Genomic DNA, 21820 nt, shown 5'->3' on the forward strand with positions numbered 1-21820 from the left:
GTAAATCACGTATCCAGATTGTGAATGCTGACAAGTCTCCAAGGTCTTGGCCAAGTGCAGTGGAGGTTTTAGGCAGCACAGAACATGGCCAAATCTAAGCAATGACCAACTTAGTCAAAACATATTTTCTGTCTCCTGACAGAGGGACAAGCCCCAGCTGAGTTCCATAAAGGTTATTCAAATAGTCTTTAATGCAGTGAAATATCATTGCAGAAAATTAAAGAAGGCATTTGCCTGTCCTGAATGATAAATGCTAATGTTTACAAAGGATTTCAAATCTTTGCAGGAAAAAAATGAGGGTATGCCAACAAATTTTTTAAAACTATTTAAGGATCAATTTTCCCCTCATAGGCCTTACAACTGACTATCAGGATTCTTTTCCTGCTCTAAACTAAACAGTGATCTACAAGGTTGATTATAAGCAGTGAGCTGGGGCCACGTCCAATGAGAATACCATGACTCTTGGACTTGGTGAGAATACAGCATGCAAGTTTTCACAAAATAGGTAAAATGAGCAACCTCCAAATCAAAGAAGGTTTGGGAAATTGCTCTTGTTTTAAACACAAAACTTTTCTTTTTATCTCTCACACCCTCCAAGTCCAAGGAAAGAATAAAATATCCATTCTTATTCATTTCTTAGTCCAGTGATTCTAAACTTGAGTGTGTAGCAGAACCACTTGGAAGCCTTGTAAAAATAAAGACGCCTGGGCCTTGCCTTAAAATTTCTGATACCCAGATTTGGGCTGAGGTAGTAGGATTTTTTTTTTTTTTTTTTTTTTTGAATTTTTAGGGCTGCGCCTGTGGCATATGGAAATTCCCAGGTTAGGGGTCAAATCGGAGCTATAGCTGCTGGCCTACACCACAGCCACCGCAACACCAGATCTGAGCTGTGTCTGCAACTCACACCACAGCTCACGGAAACCAGATCCTTAACCCAGTGAGCGAGGCCCAGGATCAAACCCAAGTCCTCATGGATACTAGTCAGGTTCGTTATCGCTAAGCCACAGTGGGAACTCTGTATAGAATTTGTGATGTTACTAAGTTTCTCAGCAGTTCCGATGCAGTGGTCCAGGGATGACACCTCGAGAAACACTGCCCTGGACTTTGCTGCGTTGCTTCACAGATATGCTTCTCTGAATTTGGTAATGACTCAATTTAATCTGTTCTTTTTTTTCTTTCTTTCTTTTTTTTTTTTTCTTTTTGGCTGTGGCATATAGTGGCTTGACGTGTTTTTTATCTCAGTTCATAGCCCAGGGATTGAATCCAGGCTGCAGCAGTAAAAGCACCAAATCCTAACCACTAGACCACCAGGGAACTCCCTAATTTGTTCTTTTAAACATAAACAGGTAGGAAGATAGGCAGCATCACAGTGATCAAGAGCATCTTTTATCCTGTCTGAGTCCCTGGGTTCCAATCCTGGTTCCACCGCTTACTAACTGTGTATCCTTAAGTAAGTTATTAATCTTCTCTAGGCATCTTTTTTCTACATCTGTAAAATGGGAATACTAATAGTATTTATCTCATGAGATGGTTATGACATAAAGGAGTTAATACAGGTGATATGCTTATTAGAGTGCCGGGCACAGAGTAAGTGCTCACTAAAGGTTAGCAATTAGTCTATTTCTTTTCTTCTTCTTTATTTTATTTTTTTATTTTTTTGGCCACGCCTGTGGCATATGGAAGTTCCTGGGCAAGGGAATCAAATCCGAGTCACAGCTGCAGCCTACACCACACCTGCAGCAATACCAGGAACTCCTAGTCTGTTTCTTAAAACCCTTAACTTTGTAGCCATAATTTGCACCTTGATAAGGAGATATTTGTTCCAAGGTGATAACATGATATAAAATCATTTCTTTTCAAATCAGTCTCAACTGCAGGAAGGGGAGTTGGCTGCTTGCTCCTGGGGGTCTAAAGGGGGCCTTGGTGTGAGTCCTTCTTTTGCTCAAGTCCAGGCGTGGGCAGCAGACTCTGAACAAGGTTATGTTGCAAGGTTATTTTTACAAGCCTTCCCTTGGAATGTGGCAGAACTGAAGACATTCTGAGGAACTTTGAGGGATTTGGGGGAGGCCCACAGGAGGTGCAGGGGGTCCCTCGTGAGCAGCCTGAAGCAATGGGGTATGGGGACAAAAGAAGAAAGAAAATCTTACAGAAAACCTTGGAAACAAATGAGCCATTTCTATTTGACCAGGAAAAAAAGGCTCAGAGCATTACTGCTTTATTCAAGAGACACAGGCGTAGTGATTAGGATGTCAGTTCTAACAAAGACCAAAATAAAGTGACTTCAAACGAGATGGAAGGTTTATTTCTCTCTCACAGAGGAGTCCAAGCTGGAGGGCAGAAGGTAGGACAGCTCCGCTCCACAAGGCTGCCCAGGGACCCAGGCTTCTCCTCTCTTACTATCTCTCTGCCACCTCCGTTGCCATCACCCTTGTCTGCATGCTCAAAGCTGGCTCAGCATCTTCCTCGCCCTGCAGGACAGGACAGAAAAAGACAGTGTGGGGCCCACAGCTGCCTATTCAGGGCCCGACTCAGGAACTGCACCTCTCCCACCTCCCATCCCACGGACCCACCCGGCTATAAGCGAGGTCAGGGGATAGTCTCTTGCCTGGTGTCCATGTGCCGCACTAACACTTGAGGGGATCTGCCACCTGAGCAGAGGGGAATGGTCATTAGGTGGCAGTGAGCATCTCTGCCACATGTGGGTACATGACCCTGTCTTGCAGATGCTACCACTTTCCGACCTTGTGGACTGAGAGTCACCACTGTGGGTCATTTCTCGCTTTGCTACAAACCCTGTGCATTTTCAGCCGCCCCCTTTGTGACTGGCCTGAGAAGAGGAGCTAGAATATCCCTGTTTCCTCCCTTGGTCTTTAGCATCAAAGGAAGACCTAAAGGGAGTTCCCTAGTGGCTCAGCAGATTAAGGATCTGGCATTGTCACCCTGCCTCTGGTTACTCCTGTGGCACAAATTCAAGCCCTGGTCTGGGCATTTTCCACATGCCATGGGTTTGGCAAAAAAAAAGGGGGGGGGGCTAAAAATTACATATTTGTGAATTTGCCTGATAACTTTTAAAAGTGGGAAGAACTTCTGTGAAGCTTGAGTGGTGTCATTTCCTCCTCCCCTGATGGGAACTGCCTAGGGAGCCAAGCTCTCTTCATTTTCTTTTTTTTTTTTTTTTTTTTGGCTTTTTGGCTTTTTGCCATTTCTTGGGCCGCTCCCGCGGCATATGGAGGTTCCCAGGCTAAGGGTCTAATCAGAGCTATAGCCTCCAACCTATGCCACAGCCACAGCAACGCGGGATCCGAGCCACATCTGCGACCTACACCACAGCTCACGGCAATGCCAGATCCTTAACCCACTGAGCAAGGCCAGGGATCAAACCTGAAACTTCATGGTTCCTAGTCGGATTCGTTAACCACTGCGCCATGACGGGAACTCCAAAGCTCTCTTCTTTGAAAGCAAGCCCCTTACGAGAAAGTGGCCCACACCAGCTGCTTTCTCTTGCACTCTCTACCACTTCCCCCAGAGTACTGAAGCCTGATTCAATTTCACACATATTTATTGGGCAACTACGAAGTACCACGTTATAGCCCACATGTTCTATGTTCTGTATGTTTCTTGAAGGCAAGGACTGTGCCTCAGTCAGCTAGGCCTAGCAGGTGTTCCTTAAGTGAATGAATCAAATGAATGGAAAAATGGATGTCTTGGTATTCAGGAGATTCAAAGATGCCAAAACTGGAGTTCCTTGGTGTCTCAGTGAATTAAAGATCCGGCATTGTCACTGCAGGAGCTTGGGCTGCTGCTGTGGCGCAGGTTCAAGCCCTGGCCCAGGAACTTCCATTTGGAGTTGAAGATGAGTAGTTATGTCACTAAGTGGGTACGTCATAGAAGAGCTAGGTCTCACCCTATTTTTTGTGAGACTCACTGGTCTAGACTCTTTCAAGCTAGAACCTGGGAGCCTTTTAGAAATGCAGAATCTGGAGTTCCTGTCGTGGCTCAGTGGTTAACGAATCCAACTAGGAACCATGAGGTTTCGGGTTCAATCTCTGCCCTTGCTCAGTGGGTTAATGATCCGGCGTTGCCGTGAGCTGTGGTGTAGGTTGCAGATGTGGCTCGCATCCCCCATTGCTGTGGCTCTGGCGTAGGCTTGGCAGCTACAGCTCCGATTTGACCCCTAGCCTGGGAACCTCCATATGCCACAGGAGTGGCCCTAAAAAAGGCAAAAAAACAAAAAAAAATGCAGAATCTGGGGGGTCTCACCCCAGACCTACCTATACTTTAACAAGATCTTCAAGTGGCTTGCATGTCCGTTATTGAGAAATCCTAGAAGAGACTCATTGAGGACACTGGGTTTCAAATTAGAAAGGCATGTGTTCAGTTACCAGCTCAGCTTTTGATTAGGCCCATCGCCTAGGACACATCACTTCTCTGGGCCATGGATTCCTTTTCCATAAACTACAAAGGTTGGATTGGATAATCTCTCAGGCCCCCCCACCCCCACCCCTACAGCTTGCACAGGGATAAGTGGTCAGCAGCAGAGGCAGGCCTAGGGCTGGGCCTCTCCCTCCCAAGCTCTTTCCACTATAAATGCTCCCAGGGAAAGCCAGCTGCCTTTTCACTGTGTCACACACAAGTCTGCCTCCCAGTCACCTTTGGGTGCGCTCTGACCAAGAAAATCTGGAAGGAGACCAGCGGTCCCCAGGCAGCACGTGGGTGAGAAGGCATAGGGTCAGGAATGAGAACAATGGCTTCACTGCGGTCCTCCTGTACCAGCCCAAGCCCTCAATAAACCCACTTCCGCTTCCTCATCTGAAAAGAGCAAAACTGACCTTCCCATCTACTTCTCTTTTTTGGTGACCCAGCGACCTTGCAGTTGCTTCTGTAAGGGAAAAAGCAGAACCCACTAAGATGGCGCCAAGGTTCAGCCACCAGGTTCGGGCCTTAAGTCTTTAACCCCTCATTGCATGAAGGGAAATGTCCTTCATTTACTTAGCAACCATTTGGTGATCCTCTACCAAGTGCCAGGCCCTCTGAGATTGGACAAGACACACTCATTATGGAACTGCTACTCTAGTGGAGGAGCCAGACATGGTACAGATGGTTCCAACCATCTGTGTGTTTAGGGCTGCAAGAGAACACAGGAAGGAAAACTGATCCAGACTAGCACCCAGAAGAGGTCAGGGAGGGCTCCCTGGAGGAGGTGATGCTGGACATACTAGAAGAAGTGTACCGAACCCAGAGTGCATTTACCCATTTGCAATGTAGCCATCAAGAGAGGGGCAGCAGGGAGTTCCTGCTGTGGAGCAGCAGAAATGAATCTAAGTATCCATGAGGATGAAGGTTCGAACCCTGATCTCGCTCAGTGGGTTAAGGATCTAGCGTTGCTGTGAGCTGTGACGTAGGTTGCAGACACGGCTCGGATCCCAAGTTGTGGTGGATGTGGTATAGGCCAGCAGCTGTGGCTCTGATTCAGCCCCTAGCCTGGAAACTTCCATATGCCATACCTGCAGCCCTAAAAAGCAAAAACAAAAACAAAAAACAAACAAACAAAACCCCAAAAACACAGGGCAGTGGTTTACACTCACTGTGTGCGAGGCATTTTCTGTAAATCATTTCATTAACTTTTATTACAATCCCATAAAGAAGCAGCTCTTATTATCTCCATTTCCCAGAAAAGAAAACTGAGGCATAGCGAGGTTACAGAGCTGGGCAGAAGTGAGGCTGCAGATCTGACTGACCTCTCCAGACTTTGTAAAGATCAGTTCTCCCGGTTGTTAACCTTACTATGTTTGTTGATCCTGGAGTGCGGAGTGCTAGTAGGTAGAGAGGGAGAAATTAGAAAGGCCAAGAGGAAATAGAGAAGAAATGCGCCACACACACATGAAATGGAGAAATCGGAAAGAAGAGAATCTTCAAGCAGAGTTTCAAAAAAAAAAAAAAATGGGGGGGGCGCTAATCAGAGAGCCAGGAGATGACGAAAGGGCCCATCAGCAGGGTATCTGCCCGCGCGGTGGCGGGGCGCGGCTGCCCTCGTCCCCCCACACACACCTCCCCCGCACCCTGCCCCCAAACACCGCCCCCTCCCCCCTTCGCCCCCCTCCAACCGGCGGCTCCTGGGGCCCCGCGGCGCCCGCTCCCTCGCTGGTACCCGCCCGGCGCCGCCGCTCCGCCGGCGTGAGGCGTCCCCACCTGTCGCCTCTGACCTCCTTGCAAACGGAGCTCCTTGCAGGGAGCTCGAGACTGCAGGCTCGGCCCGCCCCAAACGGTCCGTTCCCGGGCCCATCTGTCAGTCTTTTCTTCCCCTCTCTGCGGTAGCTTGTGATGTCTCTACCCGCTGGGATCTCCTGCGGATCCCAGGCCTGGGTGGAGACTCGCCGAGCTAGACGGTCTCAAAATCCGCCAAACTGGCCGATGTCGACGCTGGGGACGAGGTGGGAGGCAGGCAAACGGGAAACACCCTGAAGTGCCAGCCAAACAATTTAAACTTTTCAATTGATAAAGGTTATCTTTTGGCTAGTGTTCCCACACATGGTCGCTTGGGTGGAAAAAAAAGGGAAGGAATCTTTGGCACTTCTTCTGAAGCAAGACACTTTGCTAAGTGCCATATATATATACGTATTCCTTTATCTCACTTTTATCCTCACCACAACCTTATGAGATAAAGTAAACTATTGTTATTTCACAGATAAGACAAATGAGGCTCAGAGAATTTAAGTAACTAGCCCAAGGTCACACAGCCTGTAAGTGGAGGAGCTGAGATAGGAACTCAGGTTTCTGTGGTGCCTCCATGCCCCTAGCTCTTTAAGAGTTGTAAAACCACCCATGTGTTTCTGATTAAGAAAAAGTTACATTATCAGAGAAACACCACACAATTATGGCAGCAATTTTTTAAAGCCAGCGTGAAACTTGGGAATTATTATTTAGAATCTCTAGAAGTCCTTTTATATTGTAGATAAAGGAACCTGAGGTCTAGAAGTTAAGATAATTATACAAAATTGTGGCTAATTATTAAAACCAAGGTAACCCTTGGAAGTTCCTTAGTGGCCTAGTGGTTTAGGATCTGGCATTGTCACTGCTGTGGCACCAGCACAGCAAAAAAAAAAAAAAAAAAAAAAAGGTAACCCGAGTCTCTCTCAGCTCAGTGTCTGTAGGTGTTTCGTTTAGTTTTGGTTTTGAAGGCATTTCCTCAGAGGCAGTTCCTGACTCCAGGAATAAACAGCTCCAAAAGGAGCAAATATAATGACGGCCCAATCGGTGCCAAGACGTGAAGAGCCGCCAGTGATGCAAAAGTTTTTCTTCATGCTGTGGAGAAAATAGACTAGAAGTGTGCGCCCAGGAGTTGAGGAGGTACCACCACACCAGAATTCACAGCCTGGAAGGTGGTACCTGCAAAGGGGCCCCTCTTTCCCAGAGTTGCTCTGAGAGAGGCCTGTACAGTTAATGAACACTGCAGGCCCTGCTATCTGAAGCCCAGGTCTTGGGTTCAGAATAGTCTGCTAGTTCTTAGCAGCCTAGATGACCTACACGCTCTAATATTTTTTCTTCTGGGGAGTATTTCAGAGTTCTCCTCTATAGAGGGAAGTGGCAAATCCTTAAGACTGTTCAGGATGGAAACCCCAGGAAAGTCCCCAGAACCCCCAAATACAGCTGCTGCTTTTTTTTACCCTTTTTTTTGAGGAGGGGGGGAGCCACCTGCAGCATATGGGAGTTCCCAGGCTGAGGGTCAAATCTGAGCTGCAGCTGCTGGCCTCCTCCCATAGCCAGCCACAGCAACAAGGGATCTGAGCTGCGTCTGCGACCTACACCACAGCTCATGGCAACACTGGATCCTTACCCCAGAGCAACCCTGAGCAAGTCCAGGGATGGAACCCACATCCTCCTGGATATGAGTTGAGTTCATTACCACTGAGCCGCAACGGGAATGCCTAGCTGTTGCTTTTTGATCCTGAAAATTCTCTTCACCTTCAAGGAAGTAAAGCTCATTTCTATCTTGAGACCCAAATTCATCAAAACCAAAAAGCAATTGCAAGTAGAGATAAGAGCAGATTTTATAGATCAGTCTCACTTATGATCCAAGATGCAAAACTCCTAAATGAAATATGAGCCAATCGCGTCCTTAGGCTTTTACACCATGATTGAATTCAGCTTGCCCCCAGGAATTTAAAATGCCCTAACATTCTAAAAATCTGTGTACGTACTTAGGATCACCTGAACACATGCAAAAGGAAAAATCAGTTTTAAATTTTACCCATTCATGATTTAAAATGATCAAAGAAGGAACAGAGAGGACTTCCTGATTTTGGTACAGAGTAGCTACCAAAACCTCCAGTACCATCACTCTTTCATGGTAAAACTTCTCTTTAGAGGCAGGACTAGGTATAAAGTGCCCTCTATCATTGCTTCTATTTCAACATTGTGCCGGCACAGTAGGGAATGCTGAAGAAAGGAACAGGTGAGGATAAAAAGGAGGAAATTACACTGTCATTATTCTCAGACAATAGTATTACTTACGTGGAAAATCCCGAGGGCCCCTACAGGCAAGCTATTCAAAGACAAACAAAAGAATTCAACGAGATTACTAAATAAATAGAGATCAATACACAAAAATCAACGTGGAAAAAATAGTGTTTGAAAACATAAAGCATGATTTAGGGAGTTCCCGTCGTGGCTCAGTGGTTAAGGAACCCAACTATTATCCATGAGGACGTGGGTTCAATCCCTGGCCTTGCTCAGGAGGCTGTGGAGCTGTGGTGTAGCTCGAAGATGTGGCTCCAATCCCGAGTTGCTGTGGCTGTGGCGTAGGTGGCAGCTACAGCAGCTCTGATTGGACTCCTAGCCTGGGAATCTCCGTATGCCAGGGGTGTGGCCCTAAAAAGACAAAAGACCAAAAAAAACCCCATGATTTATAATGCAATATTAAAACAATTGTTATGGAAAACTGCAAACATACAAAAGGTGAATGAAACAGCACACATCCCACGCAGCCATCTCCTGGCTGACATTGTTCACCTGCATCCCCTGTTCCTTCCTCCCTTCCATATTATTTTGAAACAAATTCCAAGTTCACATCATTTTACCCATTACACTTGAGTATGTCTCTAAAAGACAAGAAAAGACTCTTTTGACATAACTGTAATACCACTGTTGTACCTAAAAATTAGAACTATTCTTTTTTTTTTTTTTTTTGGTCTTTTAGGGCCACACCCAGGGCATATGGAAGTTCCCAGGTTAGGGGTCAAATCAGAGCTACAGCTGCCAGTCTTCACCACAGCCACAGCAACACGGGAGCCGTGCCAAATCTGCAACCTACCCACAGCTCATAGCAACAACGGATCCTTAACCCACTGAGCAAGGCCAGGGATCAAACCCGAGTCCTCGTGAATACTGTTTGAGGTTTGTTGCCACTGAGCTATGACGGAAACTCCAGGACTATTCTTTAATTGAATATCCAATCTGTTTTTTCAATATTCTCATAATTGTAATTTTTTTAGTTTGTTTGCAATTGGTTGATATGGCCTTTAAGTGTGCTTTAATTTACAGGTTTTACTCCTTTTTTTTTCCCCTCATTTAGTTTACTTTTAAGAAATTGGAGGTCACTTGTCCTATAGTTTCCCACGATCTAGATTTTGCTAATTTTTCCTATTGCATAGTTTAACATGTTTCTCTGTCTTCAGTACTTTCTGTAAGGTAGTACTCAGATCTAGAGACTTGATCGGATTCAGGTTTGATTTTTCCTTTTGTCAGGAGCACTGTAGGGAGGGCACTGTGTTCTTCCATCAGGAGACATAATATTTGAAAGTCTCTTCACCTTGCCAGCAGCTACAGATCCACTAATTCATTAGAGGTTGCTAAATAATGATATTGAAATTCTATCATTCATTCTTCACTCATTAATTTGTAAAACCCCTACTCCCCACCCTCCACCAAAAAAGTTTTATCTTCTGCTATTTAGTTATCTAGTGGTACACTTATACAGGGAGGCAGGAGAAGTATAATTGTAAAATATATATTAAATCTAAAAGAATATTGTGAGGAGTTCCCGTCGTGGCGCAGTGGTTAACGAATCCGACTAGGAACCATGAGGTTGCGGGTTCGGTCCCTGCCCTTGCTCAGTGGGTTAAGGATCTGGCGTTGCCGTGAGCTGTGGTGTAGGTTGCAGACGTGGCTCGGATCCCGCGTTGCTGTGGCCCTGGTGTAGGCCGGCGGCTACAGCTCCAATTCGACCCCTAGCCTAGGAACCTCCATATGCCGCGGGAGCGGCCCAAGAAATAGCTAAAAAAAAAAAAAGACAAAAAATAAAAAAAATAAAATAAAAAATAAATAAATAAAAGAATATTGTGAGACTTTCATGAAGAAATTATAAAATTTTACTAAATCAGTGTAGGCCTGGGCCACAGTCACTTTCTGAGAAGGTCTGCATTCTGCCTATGGAAAATGTATCGCTCTAAATAAACTTGCTTTCACCAAAAAAAAAAAAAAAATAGGCCCGGAGTTCCTGTCACGGCTCAGTGGAAACAAATCCGACTAGGACCCATGAGGTTGCGGGTTTGATCCCTGCCTCGCTCAGTGGGTTAAGGATCCGGTGTTGCCGTGAGCTGTGGTGTAGGTTGCAGACATGGCTCAGATCTGGCATCACTATGGCTGTAGTGCAGGCCAGCAGCTGTAGCTCTGATTTGACCCCTACCCTGGGAACCACAGGTATGGCCCTAAAAAACAAACAAACAAAAAAATAAGTAGGTCTGAATAAATACAATGTTCTATATAATGGCTTGTATAATTTTCATAGACAGGAAGATGACAATTCTCCATAAATTAATCTAAAAATTCGTTTCAACTCCTTTTTTTTTTTGGCTGCACCACAGCATCTGAAAGTTCCCGGACCAGGAATCAAACTGACACTACATCAGCAACCCCAGCCACTGCAGTGACGATGCCAGATCCTTAACCCATTGCTGTGCCACAAGAAGAACTCAACTCCAGTTTTCAGGAGTTCCCATCATGGCTCAGCACAAACAAATCTGACTAGCATCCATAAGGATGAAGATTTGATCCCTGGCTTTGATCAGTGAGTTAAGGATCTGGCATTGCCATGAGCTGTGGTGTACATCACACATGTGGCTCCAATCCCATGTTGCTGTGGCTGTGGCATAGGCTGGCAGCTATAGCTCTGATTCAAATCCTAACCTGGGTACATCCATACGCCGAAGGTGCAGCCCGAAAAAGACAAAAGGCAACAACAACAACACAATTACTTTAAGGCTGTGTGATATTGACTTAAGGACAGACAGAATAGAGAATCCAGAAATAAATGCACCCATATATAGAAATGATATGTGGCAAAGTGGTATTATGAAACAGAGGGGAAAGAATGAGCTATTATTCACTACATATTTTTGAGATAACTGGTTATCCGCTTTTGAAATCCTTACCTCACAAAATATCAGATGTCTTCAGGATCTAAATGTGAAAAAGAAAAATTTTTTAACTTTTAGAAGAAAATAGACGATAATATCTATATGAATTTGAGACAGGGAAAATTTTCTTACCCATGATTCAAAACACAAACCATAAAGAAAGTTATTGACAAACCCAATTACATTAGAATTAAAGTTTTTGGCATGTTAAACAAAGTTCAAAAATGAGTTCCTGCTGTGGCGCAGTGGATTATGAATCCGACTGCAGTGGCTCTGGTCACTTCGGAGGCACTGGTTCCATCTTTGGCCCAGGAATTTCCATATACCATGGGTGTGGCCATAAAAAAAAAGAGAAATACAGATTAGAAGATGCTATCTGTAGTGCATATAACCAACAAAATATTAGTACCCAAAATGCATCAAAAACTGCTACAAAAGGAAAAGAAAGAGACAATCACCCCAAATGAAAAGTGGGTAAAATATATTAACAGGCAATTAACAGAAGGGAAAACCTGAATAAATGACCATGTATTTATTAGTCAAATTTGCTGCTAATCAGGGAAATTCAAATTAAAACAAAGCAAAACAAAAGATCATTTCATATATATCAGATTAACAAAAAAATTAAAGTCTGTAAACACCCATTATTGATGAGCCTATGGAATTTTAGAAATTCGGTGTAATTTGGAAATCCCCAATAAACTGAAGATGCATATACCTTGCAACCCAACAAGTCCATTTCCAAGTGTACTTGAGAGAAACTTTTTCATGTATGAACAGTGACTCATTCAGGAAGGCTCATTGCAGCATTTTATGTCATCAGAAAAAAATTGGAAATAGTCAAAACAGCCCTCAATAGCAAAATGGACAAATAAATTATGGTATATTTACACAACAGAATAATGTATAGCAGCTTAAAATAAACGAATGGAAGCTATACGTATTCACAGGCATTAATCTCAAAAGCAAGATGTTAAGCAAACTAAAGCAACTTGGAAAAGCATTATAAATAATACATTGATACAAAATTATAATATTTAATGTTTATAGGTACATTTATATGTAGCAAAGATATAAAAATATACATGAGGACTGTGTAGGAGATGAAAAAATTTCTCCCGCTTTTTTAGAGTCCCTTGTTGGGCCTGAAAATTAAAGCTGACGGAGACAGACTAACAAGAGAAAAGCACACAAATTGATTTAATATAAGCTTTAGGGAGTTCCCGTCGTGGCTCAGTGGTTAACGAATCCAACTAGGAACCATGAGGTTGCAGGTTCCATCCCTGGCCTCGCTCAGTGGATTGAGGATCCGGCGTTGCCCTGAGCTGTGGTGTAGGTTGCAGAAGCGGCTCGGATCCCGTGTTGCTGTGGCTATTGTGTAGGCCGGCGGCTGTAGCTCCAACTGGACCCCTAGCCTGGGAACCTCCATATGCCAAGGGTGTGGCCCTAAAAAGCCAAAAAAAAAAAAAAAAGGTATGTACTAATATAAGCTTTAGGTGACACAGGAACTTTCATAAGGAAATGAAGACTCAAAGAAATGGTTAAGCCTGAGTTTTTATAGGTTTGATAAAGAGTGGAAAACTGTGGAAAATATCATAGACAAAAGGGTATGAGAGAAGGATAATAAACTGGGGGAAACAGAGCAAGTCCTGTTTCTTTGGATTCTTCTCAGAGTCCCTCTGTCTTCAGAGATAAGGGCTTCCCTTTCCTCTAAGAGGTACCTCTCACCTGAGTAGCAGGTCTTATAACCTGCACCTGTCCTTTCTCAGATTCCTTCATCTTAAAATATTCAATATGCCAAGGTGCTGTGTTTGGAGTAGCATGTTCAGAAACCAGTCAGTTGAAAAATGCCAAATTTAAGAGAATGGTTACCTCTGGGGAGGGAATGAGGGAAATAGAATTATATGTGATTCTGTGAAGTCTTAGACTACATCTGAAATGTTTTATTTCTTTAGAAAAAATCTGGATCAAATGTGGCAGGAATTCCCATCCTGGCTCATCGGAAATGAATCTGACTATCATCCATGAGAAGGCAGGTTCAATCCCTGGTCTCGCTCAGTGGGTTAAGGATCCAGCATTGCCATCAGCTGTGGTGCAGGTCGGCAGCTGTGGCTCCGATTCTACCCCTAGCCTGGGAACCTCCATGTGCCATAGGTCTGTCCCTAAAAAGACCCCAAAAAAAGTGCCAAAAATTAAGATTTCACAATGCTAGGTGGTAGGTACACTGGTAATCATTATATATAAGTTTTTCTATACCCTGCATTCCTAAAATATTTTACAGATTTTTTTTAAAAAAGCAGTTAAAAGTTGTAGGACATTATACAAAGTACTGCCTTGATTTACTTCCTAAATATGAGGTCATTTAACTAAACAAAACAAAACAAAACACCCTTCTCTGGTCCACATTCCCAGTGACAGGGTTTCAATTCTAATCAAAAGGGTGAAATGACACCATTGCCAGCTTTTGGGCAGTACACACGCGCCCTCTGCTGGTCCTAGGGTGCCCTGTTCCAAAGTTCCAAACAGCAGTGAAGAACAAGCAGTGGGTATCTTCAGGGAGACAGCTTTTGTGTGAGGGAAAGAAACCCTCCCAGAATTCCTCTTAGTCACAAAAATACTTAAAATCAGCTTCCATTCTCTGCTAAGATCACATATTATCCAAGACAAAATAAAATCCAGAGCACCACCCCAATCACCCGTTCCAAGTTTCCTCAACCACCGTGTACATTAGCAATTTTGTCCTCCCTCCAAGGTCTAGAGGTTGATGTGTGAGGCAGTAGATGCCACCTTTATCATCTGGGAATAGCAGGAGGGAATTCAGGTTCCTCTGGGTGGTGGTGCGGACACCACTGAACACTGAAAAATGGATACCCTAGAATTAAGGAAATGAGGCTGGTGGGATAACAGGTAAATTTTTTCTTTCGGATCTTTCTTTAACATTCTAATACCACCTGAAGAAACAAAATTGAGAGAAAATAAAATAAATTAATTCATGCAAGAAGCTACTGCTCAAAGAGACATAGATTGACTATTAGAGTCTTCCTTTCAAAAAGTTTTCTTGTTTCTTTTTTTTTTTTTTTTAATTTTATGGCTACACCTGGTGCATATGGCCACAACACCACCAAATCCATTTAATCTACTATGCCCGGCCAGGAACTGAACCCAAGCCTCAAAAGCAACCCACAGTCAGATTCTTAACCCGCTGAACCACAGCAGGAACACCCAAGAAGTTGGTTTTTGTTTGTTTTTTTTGTTTTGTTTTTGCTTTTTAGGGCCTCACTGTGGCATATGGAGGTTCCCAGGCAAGGGGTCCATTAGGAGCTGTAGCCTCCAGCCTATGCCACAGCCACACCAGCACCAGATCTTCGACCTACACCAAAGCTCACGGCAATGCAAGATCTGTAACCCACTGAGCAAGGCCAGGGATCAAACCTGCATCCTCATGGATGCTATTCAGATTTGTTTCCGCTGAGCCACAGTGGGAATTCCTTTATTTTTTAAAATTATTTGGTTTTGCTCTGTGCTAATACCCATCTTCCCCACTAAAATGTTAGCCGCCTGATACTAGGCCGTGTATCTGTCCTACTCACCGCTGTATCCCCAGCACCTAACACAATGACCATCATGTAGCATTTAGTAAACATGTGATAAATGAAGGAATGAATAATCATTTCCTTGGAGTATAAATTAGTACAGATTTTCTGGGGAGTAGTTCAGCAGTAGACATTGTGCGTTTAAGACTACATCCTGGAGTTCCCTAGCTCAGTGGGTCAAGGATCCAGCATTGTCAATGTTATGGGTTATGGCTGGAGTCACTCCTGTGGCATGGGTGTGATCCCTGGCCTAGGAATTTCAGGAAGTCATGGGTACATCAAAAGAAAAAAAAAACTTGGAGTTCCCATCACGGCTCGGAAGTTAAAAAAAAAAAAAGACTCTATATTCTTCAGTAATCATAGCCATAGATAAAAAGTAAGTCTTTTTTAATTTATTTATTTATTCATTTATTTATTGTCTTTTTAGGGCAGCACCCTCAGCATATGGAGGTTCCCAGGCTATAGTTTGAATCGGAGCTGTAGCCACCAACCTACACCACAGCCACAGCAATGCCAGATCCGAGCAGTGTCTTCAACCTACACCACAGCTCACAGCAACACCAGATCCTTAACCCACTGGAGTGAGGCCCAGGGTCGAACCCACTTCCTCATGGATGCCAATCAGGCTCATGACAGTGGAGTCACGACAGGAACTCCATTAAGTCTTTGAATATCAAAAGCATTCCTTCAAGGATATGCTATGCAAAGTTCTTTTTAGTTATAAAAAATTTGAAAGAATTTGAACTTTAAAAGTTGCATTTTGGGGAGTTCCCCCTGTGGCGCAGCAGAAACGAATCTGACTAGGAACCATGAGGTTGAGGGTTCGATCCCTGGCCTCGCTCAGTGGGTTTAAGGATCCGGCGTTGCTGTGAACAGTGATGTAGGTCGCAGACATGGCTCAGATCGCATGTTGCTGTGGCTGTGGTGTAGTCCAGCAGCTACAGCTTGATTCAACCCCTAGCCTGGGAACCTCCATATGTCAAAGGTGCAGCCTTAAAAAAAGACAAAAGTTACATTTTTAGTTAAGCCAATTATGGTATATCCATATGTATGATGAAATATTATGCTATTCTTAACATCTCTTTTTGGGTCATGCTCACAGCAGGCAGAAGTTCCAAGGCCAGGGATCAGAGCCACTGCAGTGACAATGCCAGATCCTTAACCCGCTGAGCCACACAGGAACTTCTAGATAAGTTTTCTTTAAGTGTTAAATATTACTATTCTTTCTGTAAAGATTTGAATGCAATCAACTTCACTTTTCCTTAGATTTTAATTATGTGTAATTATTTGGTAGAATATAAAATTATTCAACCAGCAGTTTTCTATCATTGCAACATTAAACATTGCTATGGCTGGGGGGGGGGGTCCTAGTTTTATTGAGATATAGTTGGTATATGATATAGTATTAGTTTAAGATATATAACAATGACTTGATATATGTATATATTTCAAGATGGTTACCACAATAAACTTAGTTAACATCAGCGCACATAGTTACAATTTTTTTCCTTGTGATGAGAACTTTTAAGATCTACTAGGGGAGTTCCCGTCGTGGCGCAGTGGTTAACGAATCCAACTAGGAACCATGAGGTTGCGGGTTCAGTCCCTGCCCTTGCTCAGTGGGTTAATGATCCGGTGTTGCTGTGAGCTGTGGTGTAGGTTGCAGACGCGGCTCGGATCCCGTGTTGCTGTGGCTCTGGAGTAGGCCGGTGGCTACAGCTCCGATTGGACCCCCAACCTGGGAACCTCCATATGCCATGGGAGCGGCCCAAGAAATAGCAAAAAAAAGATCCACTAGGTAAGTTCTGTTATATGAATACACCCATGAAACTATCACCAGAATCAAAAAAAAAAAAAAAAACATTGAATCTTTCCTCAGCATTTCCTCATGCCTCCCACCTCCAACTCCAGTCTGCCTCATCTCTAGACAAACACCAGTCTGCTTTCTGTAATTATAAACTAGTTTGCGCTTTCCAGAATTTTATAATGAACATATACCATATATACTCTTCCTTTGGCAGGTTACTTTTACTCCACATAATCCTTTAGAGATTAATCCATGTTGCTGAGCATATCAGTACTTCCTTTCTACTTAATACCGAGTAGTATTGCATTATATATATATGCTAGACTGTTTATCCATTCACCTGTTGTTGGGCATTTGGGCTGTTTCAAGTTTTTGACTTATAAATAAAGCTGCCATGACCATTTGTGTATAAGTCCTTATATGGGCATATGCTTTCATTCCTCTTAAGCAAAACACCTAGGAGTGTAATGGTTGGAGGATATGTTATATTTAATATTTAATTTTTTAAGAAACTGTTAAACTCTTTTCCTAAGTGGTTATACCATTTTACATTCCAGCCAGTGCTGAATGAGAGCTCCAGTTCCTTTGCATCCTTGTCAACTCTTAGTATAGTCAGTCTTTTTAGTCATTTTAATAATTATGTGTTGACTGTGGGGCTTTTTTTCCTCTGTATGCTTGTGTTTTCCAAATTTTTTGCAATGAAATATATCTTTCATAATTGAAGTGTTAAAAGTAACTACAAAAGTATGAAGGTTCCCATTGTGGCTCAATAGTAACAAATCCAACTAGTATCCATGAGGACATGGGTTCAGTCCCTGGCCTTGCTCATTGAGTTAAGGATTCGGCATTGCCATGGTGTAGTCTGCAGATGCAGCTTGGTCCCTCGTTGCCGTGGCTGTGGCTGTGGCTGGCAGCTGTAGCTCCGTTTCAACCCCTAGCCCAGGAACTTCCACATGCCACAGGTGCAGCCCTAAAAGAAAAAAGAAAAAAAAAAAAAAGTAACTAAAAAAGTAGCCTAGTCTAATAAGAAGTTTTAGTCTGGAGACTCTTCTCATTCTTAAAACTACCCACTATGGTCTTCAGAGCACCCAGCAAAGGGGTAGCTGTGTAGCTGCATAAGCTTTCCTCATACTATAACATTTGTTTTTCTTAATTTTCTTTTCAATGTTATAACCACAGAGGGGTTTTAAGAAAAAATTTAAACACATATAAATGTCTCAATCTAACATATTATTTCCTTTTTCTGTTTTCTCTTCTAGCTCTTATTCATCAACAGACATATTTTACAGGGTTTTAACACAGTGCTATAGTTTACATTTTCACTGTCATTATTATTATTATTTTTTTTTTTTTTTTGTCTTTTTTGTCTTTTGTTGTTGTTGTTGCTATCTCTTGGGCCGCTTCCGCGGCATATGGAGGTTCCCAGGCTAGGGGTCGAATCGGAGCTGTAGCCACCGGCCTACGCCAGAGCCACAGCAACGCGGGATCCGAGCCACGTCTGCAACCTACACCACAGCTCACGGCAACGCCGGATTGTTAACCCACTGAGCAAGGGCAGGGACCGAACCCGCGACCTCATGGTTCCTAGTCGGATTCGTTAACCACTGCGCCACGACGGGAACTCCTTTCACTGTCATTATGCCATACTTTCCATATTGCTGATTTATCTTTTCAACCATAATTTTAAATGTCAAATTAATGCATCATAAATAACTTCCCCAATCTCCCATTGTTTGGCTGTTTCTAATTTTTTATTATTAATGATAATGTTGTAATAAGTAACTTTGTACAAAAAGCCTGTTTCTTCGTTTGAATTATTTCCTTATGATCATACTCGGGAGCAAGATTCCTGATCAAAGACAAGAACGTTTTTCTTAGTCTTGATATGTACTGTCATATCGCTTTCCCAAAGGGGCTTACTGATTTTAATGTCACTTGCCATGCATCAGCACTAGTTTCTGCAGAATTTGCTAATTTCCTAGGTATAACATACCTTGCTTCACTAATTTGCATGCTGTTGACTACTCACCAGGTAGACGTTTTCCCATGTCTGGGATCACTGCCTGCTGTCCTTTGCTGATTAAGGATGCTATTTATCTTCACAGACCCAGAGCTCAGGAGTATGACCCTTGACTGTCTTAGTGCTTCCCTGGCTGAGGACATCCCGACCCCTGAGGCAGACACTGTCCAAAAGGCGTAAGTATTCAAAGCCGTCATGACATGGACTTTTCTACTTTTGTTTTTCTTTGTTTTGAATTAACTTTGTGTCTGTTTTTTTCTAAGAGGCATGAAGATTCTCAGCTAACCGACCCCTTGCTCTCACAGCCAGAATTAAATTATTGTCTAAGAAACAAAGATTCTTGGGGAGCATTATATTGAGATGTGTTTCCTACTTAAACGTATTTCTTTGGTTGGGTGAGTGAAGAGTAAACTTGAACTCTAACAGTGTGGAAGCAGCTTTCTCCATTTGGCCACATATCTGAGCTCTGCAAACCTGCCTAGAAAGTTGAGGTCTGTCAGGAGCCCCCTGGTGACACAGTGGGTTAAGGATCTGGCGTTGTCACTGCTGTGGCTCCGGTTGCTGCTGTGGCGTGGGTTCAGTCCATGGCTTGGGAACTTTTGCATGGCATGGGCAAAGCCGAAAAAAAAAAAAAAAAAGAGGCGTTCCCTTTGTGGCTCAGTGGCTAATGAACCTGACTAGGAACCATGAGGATGCGGGTTCAATCCCTGGCCTTGATCAGTGGGTTAAGGATCTGGCATTGCCGTGAGCTGTGGTGTAGGACACAGATGCAGCTCGGATCCTGCGTTGCTGTGGCTGTGGAGTAGGCCTGTAGCTGTAGCTCATATTCCACCCCTAGCCTGGGAACTTCCATATGCCATGGGAGTGGCCCTGAAAAAAAAAAGAAGGAAAATTGAAGTCCGAAAACTCAAGCTTGGTTTCGCCTCTTAGCATTCACTCAGCTCTGGGAAAATAAAAATGCCAATTGCTAACATGTTTAAGTGCTTCCTATGTGCTCACGTTGTGCTAACTGAGGAGCTTGGCCAGTTGGGCCCCGTCATTTGACGAAGCCCCATTTGGCAGTGGAAGCTGGAACAATAGGCTCTTGTGACATTCCATGAGCCTCAGTGACTTGAGAACCTGCCCTTACCTGCCTCCTGGTATAAAGATTCCTTCCTGGGTCAGAAAGGCTAGGTGTGGAGTTCCCATCATGGCTCAGTGGTTAACGAACCCGACTAGCATCCATGAGGACTCAAGTTCGAACCCTGGTCTCGCTTAGTGGGTTAAGGATCTGGTGTTGCCATAAGTTGTGGTCGCAGATGGGGCTCGGATCCCACGTTGCTTTGGCTGTGGCATAGGCTGGCAGCTACAGCTCCAATTAGACCCCTAGCCTGGGAACCTCCATGTGCTATGGTTTCAGCCCTAAAAAAAGACAAAAAGACAAAAAAAAGAAAAGAAAAGAAAGACTAGGTGCCCCCTAAGAACAAAAGGAGAAGGACACTTGGGTGGTAAGGCAGCTATCCAAAGAATTCCACTTTTAACTTTTATATCTCATCTTTTCCCAAATGGATTTAAACTACTTACAACCACAACCCCCAAGCCAAAAAAATAGAGTATCAAAAAGAATTTTTTTAAAAAACCTGGAAGAAAAGAACAAAGAACACCTAACCCTCCCCAAAATATCATTATAGTCATGGCGATTAAAGTTCAAACTTTCCAACTGAATATGAAAAAAAGAAAAGAAAAAGAAAAAAAGGAGCAACACGATCAGGTTTGTGGTTCTCATTTGCAGCATGCCTGTTCCTCAGGGGAAATAAAGGTTTTCCCAGCACTGAATTCTAAAGAATACTTCTGTGGGTTTTTATAGAGTGACATGGAGTGATTTAAAGACTCATATATTTACAGGAAGTTCCGTTTACCTCATTCGACAAATATTTCTCAAGTTTCTATAGTAAGGCCTGCCATAGCACAGCACAGTAAATATAATGCTGATTTAGCTAAAACATAAAATATCCAGGCCCAGGCCTGGCACACAGTAGCCGCTGCTGCAGCTGTTCCCAAAACCCATGCAGTTCTCTCTTGGTGACCTTTTTACCCAGAGAACATAAGTCAGCCTCAAGGCACATGCTAGTGACAGCAGTTCTACAGTGGGTCACACTTCCACAGCACATGACCTTTTGGTAGCTAAATTTGATCCAGAACAGAATTCAGAGGCATAAAGAAATGAATATATAGGTGAATGTCCCTAAGGCAATCTTTCTTAAAGGTCTTTTTTTTTTTTCATCTAAGCCTTTGATAGAAGAAATTTCAGTTAGATAATCCTATGTCACTTGATTAGCAGCATAAGTACGCAACTTCAAAGAGGCAAGCTAGTTCTCCTTCTCCCTCAAGTTTAGAACTTAGCCTAAGAGAACCCCCCCAAATGAAGACTAAACCGTCTAATCTCCTTTATTCTGGGAAGTGGTGACAGAAAGAGGGCGGACTAAGCGTTGGAAATGCCCACAGTGCGGCGCCTCGGAAAAAACAGGTGCTCAGTTAATGTTGGTTCATCTGCCCTCTTCCTGGTCCACCGGAGCTTTTTGTTTTTTCTTTTTAATTGAAGTATAGTTGATTTACAATATGGCAGCAGTCTCAGGTGTACAACAAAATGGTTCCGTTATACATCTTTTTTTCCTGGTTTTTTCCATTGTAGGTTGTAATGAGATATTAAATGTAGTCCCCTGTGCAATATAGTAAATCCTTGCTGTTTATCGAGTTAATATATAGTGGTGTGTACTCCAGAGTTTTTCTTTTTTCTTTTTTTTTTTTTTCTTTTTAGGGCCACACTTGTGGCATATGGAGGTTCCCAGGCTAGGGGTTGAATCGGAGCTGTAGTTACCGGCCTACACCACAGCCACAGCAACACCAGATCCGAGCTGCATGTGCAACCTACCCACTGAGAGAGGCCAGGGATCAAACCTGCATCCTCATGGATACTAGTCATGTTTTTAATCCACTGAGTCACAGC

At 43.4% G+C, this 21820-nt stretch overlaps 1 protein-coding gene and 1 long non-coding RNA gene across 5 annotated transcripts in view; one reads left to right on the forward strand and one right to left on the reverse strand.

Annotated features, from left to right (window-relative positions):
* KIAA2012 (KIAA2012 ortholog) overlaps positions 1-21820 on the forward strand; it is a 135502-nt gene that overhangs the window by 88851 nt on the left and 24831 nt on the right. For all 4 annotated transcript variants that reach the window (XM_005672082.3, XM_021075192.1, XM_021075194.1 and 1 more), the window contains one exon: positions 18920-19010. In XM_005672082.3, the coding sequence (XP_005672139.3) occupies positions 18920-19010 (91 nt within the window). The remainder of the gene's footprint in view (positions 1-18919; positions 19011-21820) is intronic.
* On the reverse strand, positions 2277-7717 carry LOC102166121. The gene is made up of 2 exons (XR_308178.3): positions 6190-7717; positions 2277-2468 (listed from the first exon to the last, which is right to left on the reverse strand). It is a non-coding gene; the product is annotated as an uncharacterized LOC102166121 (long non-coding RNA).

The sequence above is a fragment of the Sus scrofa genome, chromosome 15 (genome assembly GCF_000003025.6).
Source record: "Sus scrofa isolate TJ Tabasco breed Duroc chromosome 15, Sscrofa11.1, whole genome shotgun sequence".
Classification (NCBI taxonomy): domain Eukaryota; kingdom Metazoa; phylum Chordata; class Mammalia; order Artiodactyla; family Suidae; genus Sus; species Sus scrofa.